This window comes from Ciconia boyciana, chromosome 1 (assembly GCF_034638445.1).
Source record: "Ciconia boyciana chromosome 1, ASM3463844v1, whole genome shotgun sequence".
NCBI lineage: Eukaryota > Metazoa > Chordata > Aves > Ciconiiformes > Ciconiidae > Ciconia > Ciconia boyciana.
This window is the reverse complement of record NC_132934.1, coordinates 85,468,995-85,490,690: the sequence shown is the minus strand read 5'-3', so window position 1 is coordinate 85,490,690 and position 21,696 is coordinate 85,468,995. Positions and strand designations below refer to the sequence as shown.

The 21,696-nt window shown below is 42.3% G+C and overlaps 1 protein-coding gene across 1 annotated transcript; it reads right to left on the bottom strand.

Moving 5' to 3' along the window:
- Positions 1-606: 606 nt before the first annotated feature.
- On the bottom strand, positions 607-21,679 carry FKBP4 (FKBP prolyl isomerase 4). Its single transcript, XM_072878502.1, has 10 exons — positions 21,410-21,679; positions 17,524-17,668; positions 16,097-16,239; positions 11,491-11,611; positions 10,817-10,973; positions 9,375-9,465; positions 8,955-9,038; positions 8,034-8,219; positions 7,303-7,542; positions 607-3,253 (listed from the first exon to the last, which is right to left on the bottom strand). The coding sequence occupies exons 1-10, from the start codon at positions 21,491-21,493 to the stop codon at positions 3,155-3,157; spliced, it is 1,350 nt and encodes a 449-aa protein (XP_072734603.1). The 5' UTR covers positions 21,494-21,679; the 3' UTR covers positions 607-3,154.
- Positions 21,680-21,696: the final 17 nt, after the last annotated feature.

Sequence of the window (21,696 nt, the reverse complement as noted above, 5' to 3'; positions counted from 1 at the left end):
CAGCGGCAGACGCGGGCCCTCAGCGCGGACAGCGGCCCGCAGCCCGGCCCCGCGGAGCCGTCGGGCAGCCGCGAAGGCCGGGGCGAGGGGAGGGGCCAGCCCAGCCTCACGCTGCGGGCCTGGAAACGCGCCTTTTGCCTTTGCGCTCTGGGCGGCCGGGCCTGCGGCCGCTCTGCCGCCCGCCCGCCGCGGCGCGCGTCCCTCCGGCAGAGCGGCTGCCCGACCGCCTGCCCCGATACGCGGCCTCGGGCGGCGCCGCACTCTCGGTGCCCTGGCCGCCGCCTGCCAAGCGGGAACAGCGACAGCCTGCCAGGCCCCGCGGCCGCGGCCGGGAGCCCGGCTGCCGTTCCACATGATCCAGATAACCCGCTTCCCTACCGCATTCTGCAAACACGCTGTTTAATTCCTGGACAGATCGGAGGGCACAGTCCTACACCCGACAGCACGGAGCGATTCCCCCGTGCTTCTATTGTGGGCTGGGCAAAGATCGGTTGTTTCCACTGTCACAGATGATAGTGAACTGGGGCACTTCTCTTACTTCAAAGGTATGGTACTATGACAAGAATACCACACAGGATGAAAGATTTATAAATTGAGAGACAGGTGTGTGGTTTACAAAGTCAGTATTGCAATTGTTTATTTTAAACATTTTTCCATAAAGACATAATGAATAGTTTATATTTGAAGTTTACATGCATGACCTCACTTACAAACACTAGTATGCCATCTTCTGCTGGCAACTAGACCCATTTTTAAAGACAGTACAGAACTTCCTTTCAGCTGCCTGAAAGGGCATATTTAGCACCCTTAGCAGATTTACATTCTTAAACGTTATGTAGTAACAATGAGGGCAGAAGAGTACTTTCAAGATTTCTCACACTTAACATACCCACCATTGACTCTAGGAATTTTTTAGATGCTCTATAGAAATAATCTCACTTTTTGCTTTCAAGATGTTGAAAGCCTGTCATCCCTGTGGGAGACTTTTGAAAACCATTGTTCAAGAATTAGAAATTTATCATTAGGACTTGGCTCTCGCTTACTTTCACAGCAATGAGTTTCAGCCACAGGGGCTTGTATTTCCAGTAATAATTCCCAACAAATCAAGGTATTTCCTTGCTGGAGAAAAAGAACTCTTGCTTGACATTCCTGCTCCCCTTACTGTTCTTCCCCTCTTCTAACTTCAGTTGACACGACACTCTTCACACCTTGTTGTAAGCCATCTGTAACATTCCCCTTGCAGGTAGTCATGCTTTTGGTACAACGTGAAACAGTTTTCACATACACAGAGCTGATACTACTGAGAGAGTCAGAACTCATGAAAAGCACCTGCATTACCTGGCAACGCTTAGATTTTGCTAAGCAAATCAAATCAGTATTTCCTTAAATGTGATGACCTACCAAGTACTTTAGCCTGCCTCTTCTCCTATCCCTCCCCCACCCCACTGAAGCTTAGGGCATTGCTACACCACGCAGAGAGCAGTGCAGTTCACAGCTCCCTAAGCTACCTCCAACCCCACAGCAGGTGGTGACCTTCTTGTCTTGGACCTGGGGGCCACACAGAACGTCAAAGCAGGCCTTACCACTTTAGTGACAGTTCAGTTACACAGCTGCCAGGCCCAAGCTGGCACTCCTGCAGGGCAGGTAATGGCAACCTCCCAGCCCATAAGAACCCCATGAATAAGTGCTTATACAGTACTTCTGTCTCAGCAAAGACAACCAGGAATTCAAACTCAGATTTCAGATGTCATTCATGTTAAAACAGGGATGCTCTCTGCAATACACACACAATTCCATCCCATGGAAAGACAAGACATCCTCACTGCAAAAAATCCATTTTTGTCTCTGAAAGGAACAGATTATCCACCTTCCTCCTGCAGGGCAGGCAAAAAAGTGTCCCTGCTGCTAGAAGGTCTCAGAACAGGACACTGCAGATGCTGAGTTTAACACTATGTAACAGGATAAACAGAGAACGTGAGTTTGAGTACAATGTTCCATACCTGCAGACAAACAAAAAAACCCCCCCAACAAAAAGCTCACACAAAAACCCAAAAGCACACCTGCCCCCAAACAAGACACAACATACTGCAGAAAGAAGCAGAATATCAAGTAATAGCTTTCTTGTGAGACAGGGATAAGCAGACATTAGAAACACTCGGAAGTTTGTAGTTCATTAGGAATTAGAAGTATTTGTAATGTGTTCAACAATTATCACTTATTTTCTCTTCAAAGCCAGTCACTTTCAAGTATAAACAAATGGGGTTTTTTTTCTGGTCCAGTTTTACAACGTTGAGGGTGAAGAAGAAGGTAGCAATATGAACAGAAAATAAGCTCTATGCATAGGTTACAGACTTGTTTTTTGTACAATTTTCAGCAACATATTTTTTCCTTTTGCAAATATATGGGTAAATACTGTATCGATTACTGTGGGAATTTTCTACGGCAATGAACAAACAACATAAAAAAAATAATCAGATAGCTGTACAGTAGCCACAGTATGTGGATGAGAAAACGCTGAATGACCAAAGAACAGTAAATTCTCTTCATTCTGTGCAAATTCCAATAAAAACCCACGAAAAGTTCTGTTTTCTTGAGTTTAATTGGAGCTTTATTACTTAAGCTGTGACTTCACAGTCTTCACCTTCAGCAATTTGCAAAGAGGAGGCATACAAGAAAGGTTACAACACTTAATGGAAGGGACTCCCTACTGAACAGGGGGGAAGGGGGCAATGCCAAGGCAGAAGAACTGGGAGCACCAATTTGTTCTCAAGTCTCATGTGAGGACTCCCAGAAAAGGCTGATTACTTGAAAGAAATCAAGGAAATAAATTTAGGAAGCAGACCCTGGGATTAAAGTGAGCTGGAACCAGAAAGAGACAAACACCAATGGCAAAATGCAAATAAACCAAGCAGAGTAAATCCAGACAGAACCCAAACAGTAACAGAGGCTGAATGAATAAATAAAGTCCCTAGGATTAAACCGGATTTATGCTGCCACTCAGCTTCTTCAACAGACATGTAAAGCTGTAACTGACTGTGGCATGGTGGCTTCAGCCTCTGCTCCCCTGAAGCCACTGTCCAAACAGGTAGAAAAATAAAGGTCTAATTCACTGGAAATTCTTTCATTTACAAAACTAATGGAATAGGGTTTGGTTTTATGCTTCTGTGTCAACTTCCAATTTATCTTCAACTCCATTCTGCTCATCTTTCATTTCTTCATCTTCAGTGTGGCTGGTTTGAAGAGTAGCAGCTGACTAAATAGAGAGACAAAGAAAACGTATTCCTTTGTTATACAAAATTGCAAGCATTTGCAAACAATGCCACAAACATTATTTGATTCTTACCACTAGGATACCTGGCCTCGCTGCAAGACTGAATGAAGATATTAGGACCTTCAGCCAAGATAAACCAAAAATTTATTTGCATTTTTTCTGCATCTAAGAAGCCAGGAGCAGTTTATAGAGGAGGCTGAGAAATAATACTGGTGTTAGACAGTTATGATTCATAACACGGTGTGCACACGCTTGCCACGTAACACTAAGAAAGTGTTCTCCCACAAACTTAAATTCATTTAGGAAGCCTCTGCACAGAATTGCTTTCATCCTGCTTCAATTTCAATGTGATTAAATTTCAGCAATTCCCATACCCTGCCTTGTATGATGCACACTTGGACTCAAGATACCAAGAAGTCTTTTTATTGCACAGCTAGTTTCATGAAGAGTGACTTGAACTAGTCACTTGGATGTCCTCTGTAAGAGCTTAGCTGGAAGAAAATCTAATCTGACAAAGGTGGCTGCTCTAAAAGCCCTCTCCTTGCTGTATCTTCCAGTCCACATAAAAAGGTGTGGAAGGCAGAGCGCCATGTGGTGAGGGTCAGAGGTCAGTTTTTACAATAGGACATAACCAGCACATCCTGACCTTGCAATAATTTTCAAGCACAGTAAAGGGAGGTAGAAATGTCTTGTCCTGCTCACCTCAAGAGATAGTGCAATGAAATTGCTATTCTACCTGTCAGCCTAGCACTCTGAACCATCTGTTTTATTATGAGGTTAGATGAGAACCAGACAAGAACAAGCAAGGACATAAGCATGCACTGTTGGGGGAGGGAAATAGGAGGGGAAAAAGAGGCAGAATCCTTAAACTGTTACATCAATTTAGCTGCAACAAGAAGCCACAGCCAAAGAACATCCAGGCATCAAAGGTCAACCTTTCATCCTTAGAAGCATTCTGTGAAGCACACAAGAGCGAAGTCTCCTCTCCACTGAAAATCTGTTAGCTAGCAACCCTGGGCTTAAGATAGCGTGATAAACATCCTGACCTTTAAAAATTCACACTTTACATACATGAACTGTCCGAATTAATGAAAAGAACTACTGATGCAAGAGTGGCTGTCGAACTTCAACAGACCACAAGACACGCAGGTATCAGGAATTTCAGAACTATAGTCCAAGCTGCCTTAGCAATCAGAAGACATTTGGTAAACAAACCCTCTTCTCCAGAATTCTTGAACTTCTCCCACCAACACTGATAGAGAAACTGTTGGAGCTAGAGTAAAGCAACATGATAAGTGAATTAACAGGAAAACATGTTTTCTTGCAAGAAAAATCCCTGAGACTGACCTGGGGAGTAAGCGTCTTTTGTTTAGTTCCATCAATCTCTTTTCATATAAAGCCACTTCCATTTGAGATAGGCCAGACAGCTCCGAGAAAAAAAACAATGTAAACACACGTACATTCCCAAGATCATCTAACTATTGAGAAGAATGAACCAGGCCAACAGCATCCTGGCTTGTATCTGAAATATTGTGGCCAGCAGAACTAGGGAAGTGATCATCCCCCTGTACTCAGCACTGGTGAGGCTGCACCTTGAATACCATGTTCAGTTTTGGGCCCCTCACTACAAGACGGACACCAAGGTGCTGGAGCATGTCCAAAGAGGAGCAACAAAGCTGGTGAAAGGTCTAAAGAACAAGTCCTATCAGGAGCAGCTGAGGGAACTGGGGTTGTTTAGCCTGGAGAAAAGGAGGCTCAGGGGAGACCTTATTGCTCTCTACAACTACCTGAAAGGAGGTTGTAGAGAGAGGTGGGTGTTGGTCTCTTCTCCCAAGTAACAAGCCATAGGACAAGAGGAAATGGCCTCAACTTGTGCCACAGATTGGATATTAGGAAAAATTCTTAACTGAAAGGGTTATCAAGCACTGGAACAGGCTACCTGGGAAGTGGTTGAGTCACCATCCCTGGAAGTATTTAAAAGACACGTAGATATGGCGCTTAGGGACATGGTTTAGTTGTGGACTTGGTAGTGTTAGGGTAACAGTTGGACTTGATGATCTTAAGGGTCTTTTCCAACCTAAATGATTCTGTGAGTCCATAAGCTGATTCTGTCCAAAGCAGATGGGAAAGTTGGAACTAAGTGCCATGTCTTTGCAGTATCCCAAACAGTCTGCAATGCAAAGACTGCCAATCTGCTTTTTGCCAATACAACTCTACAGTCTGTCTTAGGGACTGAGGTGTACGTTTTCAAAAGCACGAAGGGAGCCCTTTCATACTTTTAGTGGGTACAGCTTGGTTCAGCAATCCACTCTTTCTCTCTGAACAGCAGATCTTGCTGTGTCCCACACCTAGCGGAGGAAGCCAGATTCCCAGCAGCTGTGCTAGCTGAAAGGAACCTGCACAGCAGAGCCTGACAGCTGACAATTTCAAAAGTGAAGATGCCCAACAGTGAAATAATTTTGGTTTAGTTGCTGTATCTTTATCTTCCTGAGATTTTTCATTAAAGCCTACCAAAAATTAAGGTACTGTGTGGCTATATGTGACAATGTCTAAAAGGACAGAATACCTTCTTCCAGGCTCCAATGAGCAAGGACTGTTGAATCAAGCTGCTTTAGCCAGATACATAACTACATGGACAATGACACTTTCCTTGCAGAATCAGTGGGGAATGTCTGCATTTATGTGTTTGTTTGCACTCCTCCATGAGAAGCAGAACCAAATCCACAGAATTACTGCTACTCTTTGAAGAGGAAAAAAACACAAACAAAAAACCAACCCCCCCAAAAAAACCCCCACAACCAAAAAGCCACAAAACAGAACAGCTTTCCCACCCAACCATCCAGTTAGGTGATTACCCTATGCTTACTATATGACTGCTTTAGCAGAGTAAGAGATGAAGAACAGAATACATCTGCCATTGCCTCTGGGAGATAAACTGATTTCAGATGGGTCTCATTGTGAAAGATTAGGGGAGGGAGAGACAAAGAGAGGTTTGTGAAGCATTTCATGTAGGAAATTGTCAGTGGACAGTCTGAGATGGCTGAATTGTCAGGATACGCTCAACTGAGGACAGCAGGCCCCCAGCCAGACTCACTGACACAGTTAACCACAGGAAATTGACATACCAGTATCTGACAATGTTTTAGATTCTCCATGCATATTCTGGGAAGGTGGACACAAAGATCTGTGAAAATAACCTCACAAGATGCAAGCTCCTGAACTCCCCAATGTTACTGAGAAAATTTGAGTGTGATAGAAATTCCAGATTTGTCTTGGAAGTTACAGGTTTACCTAGTCCTTCTGGACCATCAGATTTAAGGGAAAACAAACAGAACATTTTCTTATGTGATTCTCACCAGTAACTTTGAATGTTTCTTGCTAGCTGATACAACCTTGTAATAAGCTGTATTCAAATATTGCCATGGTTAAACTAGTATTTACTAAAATTCTAGTGAAAGCTTAGCAGGAAAACCATCCACACAGTAGAATAATTAATATTCTGAGAGTCTGAATTCTGACACTTCCTAATCCATCTGTGACGTTTGAGACTGAGAGCATCAACCACATCTTAATGTCTCCATGAAAAGCAAGATGGTGCTCAGCACCATCCGTATGACACACATAAGGTCTCGGCAGATGAGTCACCCAGCCACCAGAACAGACTGTTCTTCAGAAGATCAGTTCAAGGAGAATAGGCGCTTTTTTTTCAGTTCTTGAACATTACCATGTTTGAATCTCATCACTTCAATTGCTTTCTGTTGCAAAATCAGTTGAAATAAGTAAAAGCATTCTGTGCAATGCCTGGTAACTGCTAGTTGTCTTATTCAAAGAAGATGGCCTAATCATTTTGACTGTTGACTATTTCCAGGTTCCACACACACCCCCCACACCCCCTCCCGAAGAAGCTACTTGAGTGTTCTCCCACTATATTTATTTGTACTAAGAAGTAAGCTGAATACATACCTAATACACTATTCCTTGTCTAACACGTGACACCACCTCTTATAGTCTTCCAGAGTAGTGCTACTTACCTTTAAGTCTTTGTCAGCAAGCCTTTGGAACATGTTGGCATACATCTTTTTCTCTCTCTCATGCTGCTCCCGTATTTTTTGCTGACAAGTTACCAGTTGCACTTTGGCAGCTTTGTTACTTGGATAAAGTTGTATCACTTTCTGGAAATCTCCCCGGGCCAGTTCAAAGTCATTGACAGCCAAGTGTGCTTCTCCACGCCGGAAGAGACCTTTTTCATTGTTGCTATCCAATTCAAGTGCCTGCATAAAAAACCAAAACCAAACCACATTCAAGAAAAATTATTCTTTTTTTAAATAATATGCAGTCAGAACACCAGAGACTGCTAGAAACTGTACCTTCTGATGTAGATTTATGAGTCTCGTCAGGGCTTACTAATAAGGCAAGTTGAATACAGTAGAAGTAATTACAAAGAGGACCGAACATAGTAGCCTATTTGACGGAGAACCAGCAAGTCTAAGATTTAGTCCTGGCTCTATTCCAGCTCTTTGAAGGACCTTTGCCAACATGACTACCTTCACCACATCTCAGTGTTTCTAAATACTTGAATATTCTCAATGTAGCAGCAAGTTAGTAAAAGATATTCAAAGGACAGTAATTATGAAAATAACCTGTTCTGCCAGCTGATAAGAAAGGCCGAACACCACATGGCCTGGTATCCCTCAACTTGTTAAAGCAAGAGATAAACTGTCAGATTGCTTGTGCAGCTTAAGAATAAATAAACCCTTACTACCTTGTTGCAGTTCTCCAAAGCCTGGGAATATTCCTTCAGCTTGAGATGGCACATAGCTAGATTAAGGTGGGCAGCAAGTCTCAAGCTTTTGGCTTTTGTATCCTCCTCATCAGAGAGTCCCGATTCATGCTCCAGCCACGACACAATCTTCTTATACTGTAATGCTGCCTGTTTGTATTTCCCCTCCTGTAAAAAAGGCAGTTCAATTATCACACAGCTCATCACAGTAACTTTTATCTCCCTCTTGTCCCTTCTGCTTACCTTGAGCAATAGATCTGAAAAAGATAATTCAGAGTAACCAGAAAATAACTTCTATCATAAAAAATACACTACTTCTGGAAGCCATTCCTGCATAGGATCAAAAAATCTTTACGAATACCTACTGGTTCCCCCACTAAAGCTAGGGGTATAGGCCAGCATTGATACTTCACTCAACTCCCACCTTATATTCAAATTTTGATACAAAGCAAGGAAGATAGGGCATTTTTCAAAACAGCACAACTATTGCTGTGTCATGAAGATAATGGGAAAGTCTGCCTTTAACTGGTCAAATTGTTTGAAACAGCTTCTCCACGCACCTCTACCCAAATGAATGTTGTTTATTCATAGCATTATACCACAGTAGGAACCTAAATACTATAGCCTTGCTACTATTCAGTGTATGCCTCAAAGTTATCTGTAGGTACAGCAAACAGCTCTGACAAGAGAACTAACTCCCTGCAGAGTTAGTTCTTTGGATATTCCAACTCTGAGGCTTGCCTTTTTTTTTTTTTTAAGACACCTTCCCCTCCAGTCCTCCCTGTAAAATGTCACAGAGAATACCATGAACACCACTGTGAAATGACAGAAGCTGTCAATCATCATTATCAGCTTATGACATGGACTAAGAAATGCTATTATTACTTGGGGACTGTAATTTACCTTGAAGTACTGAGTGCCTCTCTCCTTCACAATGCAGCTTTGTTCCAGCTTCTCATCTGTGTTCATTTCCCAAGACTCCTTAGCCTACTCAAACAGGAACAGTTCAAGTCAATGATACAACTTCTGGGGAAACCAAGTGGGTATGCTGCTTCCCACTAACAGTATGGTAGAGATAGGTTTGGCAAAGCAAAGTTTTGCACTGCTACTGGAAACTGGGCTAGAGCAGGAGAGACACTGACAGCAATGGACACGGATACAGTAAGAACAAGGACAATTTCAGCCAAGAGCTCCCAGTGTGTCATCATGTCGACAACAGTGGCTTCCCTGTTTCGATCAACGTTCAAGGATTCCATCATCCTTGTTTAAGCTGCACTCACACTTCTTCCCCCACTTCTCTGGGACTTCACCTCTCGTTCCTACCTTTTCAAAGCTTTTGAGTTTCACTTCATACTGTAGCTCTGCATCTGGAGGGATCTGAAATTTCTCCTTCCCAGCACTTCCAAAACCATAGCTGTAAGATTGGGGGGTGGGGAGGAAAAGAAACAAACAAAAAGTAAGAGTTCCGAAACTATCCAGCCAGCCATATTCACTACACAGGAAGCTGGAGGCAAAAACCCCATGCAAGCCTGGGATGCCTATACAGCATTATAACAAGACATAAAGGCTTGAAGAATTCTGGATACTATTCTAAAATTAGCAAGCACAAGGTAGAAGAAAGCTGGAGAAACCCAGGGTTAATTTTGTTAATCTCTAGGTTACCAGTTCCGTTTTTTTGGGGGTTTTTTTTGAGCTTATGTGAAGGAAAAGCAGGTTCTCTCTCCATCAAGAAAAAAAAAAATGCTTTCAAGTTATACACATCTTGCTTTATATTCCTGGTCCGACACTGGATGTTTCCTTCAGACCACCTGTATTTTAGTACTATTCTCAGAAAAGCAAAGACAACAATACAGAGATTAAGTTAACAGCTGTACACTTCACATACTGCCCATCAGCCGATTAACAGTAAATGCCTATAGAAAGGTTCTGCACTGCAACCCCAGTAAGCTGCTGCATATTAGCAGGAAAACCCTCAAGATCAGATTGCTTTGCTTTTCTTCTCCCATGAGGTTCAGTTCCAGTTTAAAAAACTTAAAATAAAAACTGAAATGAATTAAAGTTTGATGGAAACAATCAGCACAAACTCCACTTGTTTCAGATGTGTTCTTACTGCAAAGAGAAAATTCTGCTTATATCCAAGACTTTTTAAGGTTACGATATTGGGCAGTCATACATCTCAGTTAGGTGTTCTTAGTCTCAGAGAGTTCTCATAATGGTCCAAGGTTTGGATAATAACTTTGCCTTGTATGTCACAGGAATCTTGAAGGTCTTTTTCCAAAAGGCTTTCAGAATACTAGTGAACATTTTCTACGGACAAAGGATTTCTGGTACTCTTTACTAACCACAACACCTAAGGACTAGCTATCTGGTCACATCAGGCTGCTCAGAAGGCTCATCAGCTCTTTTCCTATTCTGAGGCTGTTCTTTAGGTATCTTTATATGTACTGCTGCACAGTAAGTACTGTTTCATTAAGAGGGACCACAAAAATGTAAGTTAGAGACCAACAGTATTTTGGTTTTTTTTAATATTCACCGAGATCAACACTGTAGAGACTTAAGTAAATTTCTTTTGGAGTGCTACTGCTTCACAACCTAGTGGCAAAGCGATCTTAGCTTCATACTTTTCATACATCAAACTTTTGGGGCTGATCAAGTTTTTACTACAGCACTGAAAAAACGCTGAAAGGCATCATTACGAAGCACTTAATTCTTGCCAGATGCTTAGTATAAGCTCTTCAAGTATCAAAAGATGAGAAACAGCATACTTAGGTTTGAGATAGAACACAGATTCCTCCGATTTCTCCATTTTTTGAATTGCTTTCTCCAAACCATGAGGAAGATCATAGTTGTCACCTTCTCCGATCTCAAACCGCAATTCCCGCCTGTCAAAAACACGATCTCCGTATCGGCCTTCAAACTGGACTGGTAACAAAAAAGAGAACAACCCAGAGATGTAAGGGGCAGGTAGCACAGGTAATATAGGGAGTGCCAAAGCCTCCTCCTACACAGTCTTTTCTCTTTTAACAGCTATCTATGCATGGTGGCTACTGGCAGCAAGTAGAACTGCTGCTGCTAAACTTAATAAACCCTTTTTTTTGTTCATCTATGTATTTATTTTTTTTTTCACTCCAACAAGTGCCAGAACTACTTCCCCTCTCCTTCCTCAGCAAATGGAAATACTTTATTAGACTCATCTACCTTTTGTGATCAGATAAGCACTTTATCAGATTCAGTATCTCTGGAGATCACAGCTGCTGCTGGAAAACGTAAACCTCGCTAGAAATAAGAGAACAAAAGCTTACTCTAGGTTGTTAAGTTACTTGGTAAAGGAAACAGAAGCCACATATTCCTCTCTCTCAGGGCAAGGAGCTGTAAATTGGGAAAAATGTTCTGGCCTCCTGCACGGTAACCCCATTTACTATTTGTGTAACATACTTACTCTCTACAAGTGCACCCTCATTGGGCTTAGAGTAGCCTTCGCCTTTTTTACAGATTCTTCGGATGATGCCACCATCTTCATCATCAGTGAGGTCCTCCCCCTTGAACTCAAAAAGTTCTATCTGTGGAGGGAAGAAAAGCCTTGCATTTATTCTCATCACATCAATTCAGTAACTCACAGAATTTGTTCTCCAGAGATCTTTCAAACTATAGCTGTTCAGGAAGCTACTATCTTAGTTAATGTCCTGTAAGATATTAGATAGTGAAGGCTATGAAGATGCTGTATTCAGTAGATACTGGATGGAAACCTACTGAAGAGTTTCAGATTATATTTGGGCCTTCACGGCTTTTTTCTCCAGCAATCTTGGTCTCCCGATACTACAAATTAGATCCTTTAATTGAAAGGACTGTGAACCTGGCATCTGAATAAAGCTTACATGAGCCACAATGCTTACGAACTACTGCGAAAAAAAAAAAAAAGATTCTACTGGCTTCTTTAGTAGTATTTTTGCTTATGTCTGCAGGCAGAAGTATGGATAGTAATTTTTGAGCTTGAGGTTTTGTTTGGTTTTTGCCCCCCCCCTTTTTTTTAATATGAGGGGAAGTAATTTTTGAACACATTAAGCCAGGAAGAATTTGCTCTCAGCTACCACTCTGCAGTGCTACCACACTGATCAGCAGCTGTCACACCCTCTTACTCTACAGTCAAGTAGAATCACCAGTAGTGTCACTGCATCCAAGGGCCAGGGAGGTTTCTAAGTAATGCAAGGACAAAAGGAACAGGAAAATTAAATATAAATATGCAATCCTTATCCTTAATTCCTGATTATACCCGTAATTCTATGTGTGGTCCAATTCAGATCAACTTTAAAGTGTTTGCAATGGAGCCCAAACTGGTTCCAAATGCTTGTCCTGCAATGTTAAAACAAATTCAACAATATCTTTTCAGACTTCAGCTATTCCCCACCTGTTCCTTCATCCTCCTACTCTTGCACCACAGGACAATAGTTTCAAAACTTCTGTGTCATTCTCCTTTGCATGCCTGAACAGAGTTAGTGTCCTCTTTTTACTCATTGCATCTTCCCCTCTAGTCTTGCCTTATCATTGTGTATTGTGGGATCATTTAAGAAAAAAAATTATATTTCCAAAAGAATGGTAAAACAAAAAAACCATGATCTGGCCCATGTTTAATCTAAACTTTGTTGCTGTAACAAATTGTTTAGAACTTTTAAGGGCCGGTGTTAACATAGGAGGTAACTATCCAGCCTGAATCTTCACATGCCCTCCAAAGTCTCTAATGCAAATCAGTTTGAAGTGGGAGTATCCTGACAAGATGGAAAAATAGCATAGTCAGAAAAGAAATTTGTTGTTGCTGCTATGAAATTAAGAAAAAAATCTTTTGCTATCCTATATTTGAGTAAAACAATAGTAAAAACAGCACAAAAGAGCAAGCCATTATAATCAGTATTGTTTAGATTAAGTACCTCATTTTAAAAAAAAAAGTTCAGGCTAATGCTCTGGAGGTTCATGAGACTGGACTTAAGATACCTGGAATGCAAAAGAAATTGAAGATTCACCAGCACAAAAAGTACTTCCCACTTTGTATTTTGATGGATACTTAATAACAAATAATATTCTGGTCTTTCTCTTCAGCCTGTCAGAAACAAGCTAAGTCACTCCAGAACATCCCACTGGTGACCATATAGGTTCCCCGCCCCCCCCCTTTTTTTTTTTTACCTGAACAACAGTATTCTATGGAGGAATCTATCTATTTATATTGCTCAGCAAAAGCAATCATGAGGAAGAAGAAACAAAAAAAAAACCAGAAAACATCCATTATTTCAGATCATAACCAAATGCTGATGTGGTGATGCCACAGCTACAAAATCTTTTAACCTGAGTTTTAGAGGGTCCTTTTTAAGCCAACTCATACAAAATTTTGGTATGGTGATGGTACTTGAAGAGGAACCATTGTTTTAAATAATAAAATGGAAACATAGGAGCAAGACTAAAGAAAGTGGAAACTTAAGAGATTTTAAGTGCCTGAGAGTCATACTAGTCAGAAATTACTCCTACCTAATAAAACGTAGGAAAACTTTCTGGATCTAAGTTCCACCACCCCCCCCCCCCAATTCAGGACACACCTCACACTCCTTATTTGTTGTAGCCAGTCATCTGCAGGCCATTTTGTTAGGGAAGCACAAAACCATCATAGGCAGCTTCAGTGCTTTTCTTTCTTTCTCCCTTTTCTCCTCTAACATTACTGCTCAGGCAGGCATTAGGGGATATAAAGGGTCATGGATGAAACACTACTTTTATCTAACCAGTACCTAGAAGATGGAGATGTCAGACTGGCATCATTAAGGAAAACCTAGGGGGAAGTGAAGCATCTGGATGACTCTATCAAGATAGACTCAGTAGTACTCTGATGAAACAAATCCCATCTTGCAGTTAGTGCTTTTATTTATCAAAAGGTTAGGTATTATCTCTTGTTCCAGGACAACAATATAGCATCCTGTGTACTAGTGCTAAGCCCTTAAGAATGCTTTCTTAAGCTGCCAAGGTAGAAGGTCTTGAGCTTTGAGAAACTGCTCTCAGACAGTAAAAAGCAGAGAAGCTGAATGTCTTCAATAATTGCTACACTAAAGTTCGGTTTGTTTTTAATTTCCCTCAACCAAAATGAAGTGAGTAGAAAAATGTGGAGGGATAGGGGGGAAAAAAACCCCAAACAGTAGAGTTTGCATTTGAATTATCAGGTCAGAACACAGTAACTCTGTTAAGTGTTTTTATCTCCCCCTTTAATCCTGCCCTATATTACACTTAGTATCACTTGCATTTTTGCAAAGCACACAGCATTCCAGCATGTATAGTTTGATCCAGTATGAATAACCCATGAATATCTTCAGATTTATATACATTAAAAAAATGCTGTTTAAGAAAAGCTTTACAAGATAATTATTTTTCAACAGTCAACTGCAGAAATGATGGCATTGATTTTGATGTACTCAAAATGAGTAAGTTCTCATCCCTTAGTGGCCTGGAATACTACCTGCTGGCAGTATTTTTTGAACCCTTCTGCACAACATACATCTTTAATACTATTACTCACAAGTTCATGGAAAAAAGAAATGCAGATACTATCCAAATGTAATACAAATACAATATCCAACTATGTTTAATTTACCCTTCTTAACAGATAACTCAATTGTTTCCATTAAAAGCTAAATAGGCTTTCAGTCCCTACTCCATGAGCTGTTTTTACCTCAGATATTAGATAAAACTATCTTAGAGCGATCAGAGCTTAAAAAATTTCCTTGTGCCCCCAACGTAGGAGTCCATTCCATTGATTATTTTAGAATGAAGTAATTTTAAAACTCACACTTAAAAAAGAGTCCATCTGCCTTCTCTCAGGTGCAATTATTTTTAAAGTATTTCTTGGAAAATTGAACTGTTTCAACAATAAGAAAAATATATCCTCCCAAAACACTGTTTAGACTGTTTGTCAGAGCATGCTCCAGGAACAGGTTTAATATCATCCTCTATGGAAAAATCAAGCACAAGTCTCAGCATTCTGAGCAACCACTCTCACTACTGAAATAATACACAATAGACAGCTGCTATTTCCACCCCCTTTTGGAATGGGTGGGGGGTGGTGGGGAAGATGCCTTAAAGATCACTAGGAAACAAATTCTGTCCTCTACTGGTGAGGGTAAGAAATACCTATGCTAATTGGCTCCATGCTCACCAAGACATGCACTTCACCTCCCAGGAGACCAACTGTCCATGTGAATTGTAAAACTACTGTTAACCAGACACCAAACTCAAGACTGCTGAATCTGTCACAGGGACCAACTGTGTACAAATGACTTTCTATGATAGTAAGAGACAGACCAATGTAGCCTGGATCCACAGACAGACTTTGGTAATCAACAAGCAACATGAATCCAAACTGTTCTTATGGTGCTTTAAGGCTTATTAAAATGCTCAGTTCTACAGAAAACAGAGTTCATGGTTGCAGGGCTGTTCAAATACACTTTATATTGTAGCAGTTTATATGGAGTAGTTGTCTCTTTTCTCCCCCAAAGAGCTCATAAAAGATTGTGTTAACATTGCAGAGAAAACATTAAAAAGTATGAAAAATATATTACTGAGGATGTTAATTGCTCTTTCTGTTGTTGAAAACTTCATAATGTTTAGCATAAGTATCATTACTTTGAGGCTTATAAAGTGGAAAGCAGATTAAAGATTTCATTTTTTCAACTACTTCAGAGTCCACCACTGAGACAGGCCTCCCCTCTCCTGCCCTGCCCCCCAACCTGCACTCTCCTACAGTGAATCATTCCATAACTGTAAAATTAAAACTATGAACACTGGAATACATTCAAGTATTTTAAACACTCCAAAACAAGGGAACCTGAGCCACTGCAGATCAGTAGCAGCCAGATTAGAACTCTATGATTTGCCCACACTACCATAATTGACCATATTTTTCTATTTAGAAAACCTCACATTCCTGTTTTGACAGAATATTACATCACACGTTTTCTACAGTGAAATATGATTTTTGTTTGTTTCTCAAGCATACAGTTTTAGTGACTGTCTCTCACCTCAAAAATCAGTGTAGCATTAGGAGGTATCTTTGGGGGGCTCCCAGCTGAGCCATAAGCGTATTCTGGTTTACATGTAATCCGACAGATTTCACCAACCTTCATAGTCGCCACAGCAATGTCCCATGCTTTGATCACCTCACCTATGCAAGTCAAATTTCAATCACAATTGTTAGGCATACATGAAAGACAAGACCAGCTGTGAAACTGAGCATCATCACTTTTACTATACAAAAGCTAAGATAGAGCAGAACTACTGAAAGACTTGTGCTCACTCTGATTTATGTACATCAGTTTTAACCCTAATCAAATTATAAAGTTACCTGGAGACTCAAATTTGGCTAAATTTCTTCATTCTAGGTGTAGTGATTCTTTTCCTCCCCTTACTTCCTCACCTATAGAGAATACAAGTCATCTGAACACAGACACAGGCTGAAGTGCTTGGTACAATCTCAACTGCGAGGAAATAACAATAAACTCTTTGAAGAGGAAGGTCTTAGGGTGAGAGATTGCCTGCTCATATTTTGAAAACAATCCAAAACAACAGCCTTTTCTCTCTGTACTTTTATCACTTGGCAAAGAGCAGCACAAGTAGTAACTAAAAGTTACATGCGCTTGTAACAGAAAAGGGGAGGAAAGCAGAAGTAGTATTCCTTCTAAAGCCAAAAGTGAACAGAAGCTGCAACCTCAAGTAACAAAATCCTCTCTCTTACTCAAGCTCTCCTACTTGCTGCTCCTTTCAACTCAATCAAGCAGCCTTTCTATTAGTCTTGTATTAATAGGTACACTTCATATAATCTCAAATTTCAGTACACTGCAGAATTTATCTTCCAAATAAAAAAAAGCAGTAAGTAAGGAACTGCCAGGGAAAAACTCAGATTAAGTAGTGAGATTTGCTGGAACAAGGATGTTTGGATTTTTGCATTCAAAAAATGAAGGCTTTTGATAATGAAGAGATGCACTGCTTCAAGATTCATATTTGGGTTAATTTGGGAACTTCGGGGAAAAAGGGAGTATGTTTCATCATGCTGCAGCTGACAGCTGCCCCCATGCACCCTGTCCCAGTATCTGGTCACAATTAAATACTCCTGAATTTGAGTCTTCTGCCAAAAAAAAAAAAAATCAACAAAATGCACGTTCTGGCTATTTAACTATCCTTTATCACCATGCTTCAGGGCAAATTTGCTCCCCTGGCGTGCTTGGTCTAAGGCCCATGAATTCTTCAGCAGGCCTCATCAAGGGGCTACACAGTTTTCTCATTCAGAAAAATCTCAAAGCCGTTCTGACTGGGCCATTCTACGACAATAAACCTTGAACTCTGAAAACAAGGTTAAATAGCAAATTTAACATGCAAAGGAGCCACACGTGCAAGGTAATCCCATCTCAATTATTACCAAAACTGATCAATACCAAACACAAGATATTACCTTTCCCCAAGTCAAATGAAAATTTCTCTCTCCTGTCCAGACTGGAGTCAAACTTTGTGCCATCAAGAAGCCATCCCGTGTAATGGACGGTCACTTTATCACCTATCATCGGAGACTCTGTCCCACTGCCTTCTCTCTTGACAACCTGAGAAAAACAGTAAAGAACATTAAGATGATGAAAACTAAGTCTGCCTATTGGACATTAATTCCATTTACTTAGATGCATGCGTTATCATATTCAGTAGATAAAGGATTTGCAGGTTTACTTCAGTTATTTGGAAATGGACTGACTACTCTGTCTACAGACTAGCAGTGTTGCAAAGGGAGGAACCTCAAGATGGCTCTGCTGTGATACGAGAACTTAACTGGCAACAGTTGGCACCAGCCTACAGATCTCTGCATCTATAGTTAGCAATGTCACTTACCTTTCCTCAACAAGATTTTAAACGTTCTTGAAACTTAATCGGGTAAAGCATTAGGCAGGGTTTTTTTGCTTTATTCAAGTACCTTCCTCACCACCACTCTAACATTACACCCGAGTTCAGTGTTCTAGACAAAGCATTTAAACAAGAAAATTAGATGGTTCTTTCCATGCAAAGCCTATTCTAACATGTAATCTGAGATTACTTGAGTTAAACCAGACAGTTTAACAAAGGTTAACAGAATCTCACCCCAATGCAGGTTAGTTCTAGCAGCCAACACAGTAACACTTAGGAATTCTTACGTTATATTAATTTTGTCTCCCCACAACTCTGACACAGATTGCCAGCACCCCAATTTCACATACAGCTGCAAGGACTTGATTTTCTTCTCAAGAGATTCCCCTGCCTAGCTAGCAAGACCAGTATCAACTAATCTACACTATACAAAAAGCAAGATTGGCCAATCTCTCTGGTGTTCATTTCAAATGTATATAAAAATAGGGAATAATACTGACATATCTCGTAGGGCAAGGATATTAAGCTTTACCCGTAACAGGATTCCTGAAGTTCATATCTGAGTTTTCTCCAATACTGATTGAAACCATCTAGCTCCGAGCCAAAGTTCTGCATTACTTTAGCCAGGCAAAAGAGAAGCAATGAAGGACCCTATTTGCTTGCATCTATAGAGACCTGGAAAACATACTGTTCATACAAGATAAACCTTTGTTCAAGGGCAGTTACACAGAAGTATGGATTGGTGTCCCTCCTTTAAAGAAAAGCTATAGAAATGTCATGCTTCAATACCAATTATGTTTTTCACACAAGGAAGCAGACCCTTAGGAATCTTCTTCCCAAATTTCAACTTCTTGCAACCAACCACTGTCAACCTCCTACTTTGCCTCCCACCATCCCTGCAACTGACCACACGACTGAAACGCCAGCACCCTCCACACAAAGCCGAGGCAATGTGGACAGCTGTCAGACTCTTAATAAGCTGAAAGCACCTCACTGGATGCATAAAAGAGAAATAAAAAAAAAACAGGAAAAAATACTACCTGCTCAGTTTCCTAGGGAGAGAATGCTCAGTGTGAAAAGGGATACCTGACCTCACACAGCACACCATCCCCTTACCCTGCACCACCTCAGTGCTATAGCAGTTATTAGCATTACAGAATTAACCTACTGATTTTTCCCCCAAGGAAGGCAAAAATTCAAGCAACCGCTCTCAGAGATAAGGGAACAGAGACCTATGAAAATAACATGAATGTGGTAACCAACCTAAACTACATCATGCATATATAAGTGGATCCAAACTAGTAATTTTAAAGCAGCCGATCTGAAGTCACTTTTAAATAATAACTGCATTTAATGGAAATTCACTAATCTTTTCCAAATGCCATATTCTTGTACTGTCATACCAAGTTATCCAACATGAAAGTAATGAATATCTCATTTTCAGTATTTATATAATATTATTCTTTTGCATTTATTTAATTTTCAAGAGACTGAAGTTCCATACACTCAGTATGGCAACCCTATTTTCCATAGGGTTTACATTTCCCTTTCAGATAGGGAAACCTGATTTTTCTGTTCATATTGTGATTGCAAATATTTCTATTTCTAAACTTAAATACTTAGACTAGAAATAGTGCAAGCACATTCAGCAATACCAGGTAAAAACCTCTGGATACTATTCTGATACAAAGCTAATGAACAAATAATAATAAAACAACACTCTCCTGGAATCAGTGCAATGATAGCAGTACAAAATTGGTGTAGTTTAGTTCAGAGTCAGACCCTTGCTTTGAATGGGTGTATTCTGTACTCCAGCAATTACTAGAAAAATAAAATCAATGAAGGCTGGACTTCATGACCTCTACAAGCTTTTGCCTTATCAATTCACAATCTCACCTTTTTTGAGGTTTTCACAACCTCAGTTCTTTTGCCAGTATTTTCTCCTCCCCTCCTTTTAAAAAAATAATAATAATTAAAAAATCGCCTGCTGCTTCTCCATCATCAAAAGGGGGGTACTGTGTGGAGTTAGGCAGACACTCACTACCTTTTACCATGCTTAGGGATTTGAGATATGGGAGACCTGCAGGCAGCTTCCTGGGCAGCCATGCAGATGATAACTCTAACCTGATACTGTGCTACGTGCAAAAAATACAAACTCTCACCAAAGCATGTTAGCAGGAAACATGGAAAGGCAGCATACAGAAGCCAACCACACATCTTCAATGAGACCCCTGATACCCTCCCCGAACTGGAGACACCACCTCTATGACAAACGCAGAATCTGAAGCCAGAAGACTCTAAAGGTTAAAACCAGAATTTTGTCTTTGCTGTGGTGCTGCTTTTCTTCTTCCGAACACTGTAACTCTGAAATTTCACTGCGATTAAAAAACGCTTCTAGTGATTGTTAAAGTTTTTAAGAGCGACTAAAGAAGTTTCTAGAGATATGGAAATAGGAAATATCTGACAGAAGAAGTTAGTGCAACTCCCCCTCATGGTATAGATTCTGCTACCTTTACCAACTGACTGCCCAGTACAAAGGAAAGAAGCCAGGCTACCGGCATTCTCAATACACGGCACAAACCGCGACCGCAGCCAGCTCTACCAACGACCTCACCTGCAGTTTGCTAATAGCTAGCTTTCCTCCTGAAGCTGAACCAACGGGCAGCCTTTCCGGCTCCTGCCGCCGGGGTGCATTTACATCAGGCCCACATGTACAATGCACCATCTCAGGTTTGAGAGGCTGCTCCTACCAAGACGGAGAGCCCCATTTTCAGAGTCTTAAAGACAAGCAAAAGTAGGCAGCGCAGCACTCCTTTGCACCAGCTACGAACGTATGCGAAATGCACGTGACCTTCCGAGGCACCATCTTTAATTCCCAGCCCCCGAAGACGTGCTGGGGGGGCGGCGGCGGACCCGGATCCCCCAAAACAAGCCGTGCGGGCAGAGCCGCACCCTGCGAGGCGGGCGGAGAGCCCACCCCGGCCCCGGGGAAAAGCCCGAAGGCAGCGAGAAGCGCCTCTCCCCTCCGCAGCCCCCCGTGACCCCGGGGTTTCCTAGCGAGCGGGCCGGGCCGGGGCGGGGCTGGGAGCGGGGAGCTGCCGGCCGCCCCGCGCCGCCGCCGCCGCGTGGGAGCCCCCGCGGGCGGGCAGCGCGTGCGCGGCCGAGGCGGCCTCCCGCCCTCCCCGCGCGCCGCCGCTAATGTTTAATCGCCAGGGCAGCGCGAGCCTGCCGGCCGGCGGGCATCCCAGTAACGGCCTTGTCCCCTTGCCCTCAGGGGACAAAACGGGTCCCGGCGGGGGCAGGGCGCCCAGAGAGCACCCGCTCGCAGGCGAGGAGGGACCGCCCCCCCCCCCCCCCGCTGGTGCGCGGACCCCTCTCCCCCGGCCTCCGAGTCATTGCGGGGGGATGGGGATGGGGACGGGGAGCGGCCGCCCGCAGCCGCCAGGTACCTTGAGGACGCCCTCATCCCGCTTGGGGGTTATGTCCGCCCCCTCCAAGGGAGCCCCGTCCGCTTTCATCTCCTCTGCCGTCATCCCGCCTGCCGCTGCCACCGCTGCGCAGGGAAGGGCCGCCTCGCGGGGTCGGGGTCGGCACCGGCCTCCCGCCGGGCTGGGGCTAGCGCCGCGCTGCGCCTCCGGCTCCGAGCAGCGCGGGCGGGGGCAGACACCGCGCACCTCCTTCCCTCTTGCCTTCGCCGCAGTGCCGGCCCTCGGTCGGTGGGGAGGAGGAAGGGGAG

What these genes read in the sequence shown, in the direction of transcription:
- FKBP4 (XM_072878502.1), bottom strand. Translation starts at nt 21,493, where the DNA reads ATGACGGCAGAGGAGATGAAAGCGGACGGGGCTCCCTTGGAGGGGGCG. An exon ending in ATGCTACACTGATTTTTGAG is followed by an intron (nt 11,612 to 16,096) that starts GTGAGAGACAGT and finishes TTCCCTCCACAG; the next exon opens with ATAGAACTTTTTGAGTTCAA. An exon ending in CTTTGGAGAACTGCAACAAG is followed by an intron (nt 7,543 to 8,033) that starts GTAGTAAGGGTT and finishes TTTTTTATGCAG; the next exon opens with GCACTTGAATTGGATAGCAA.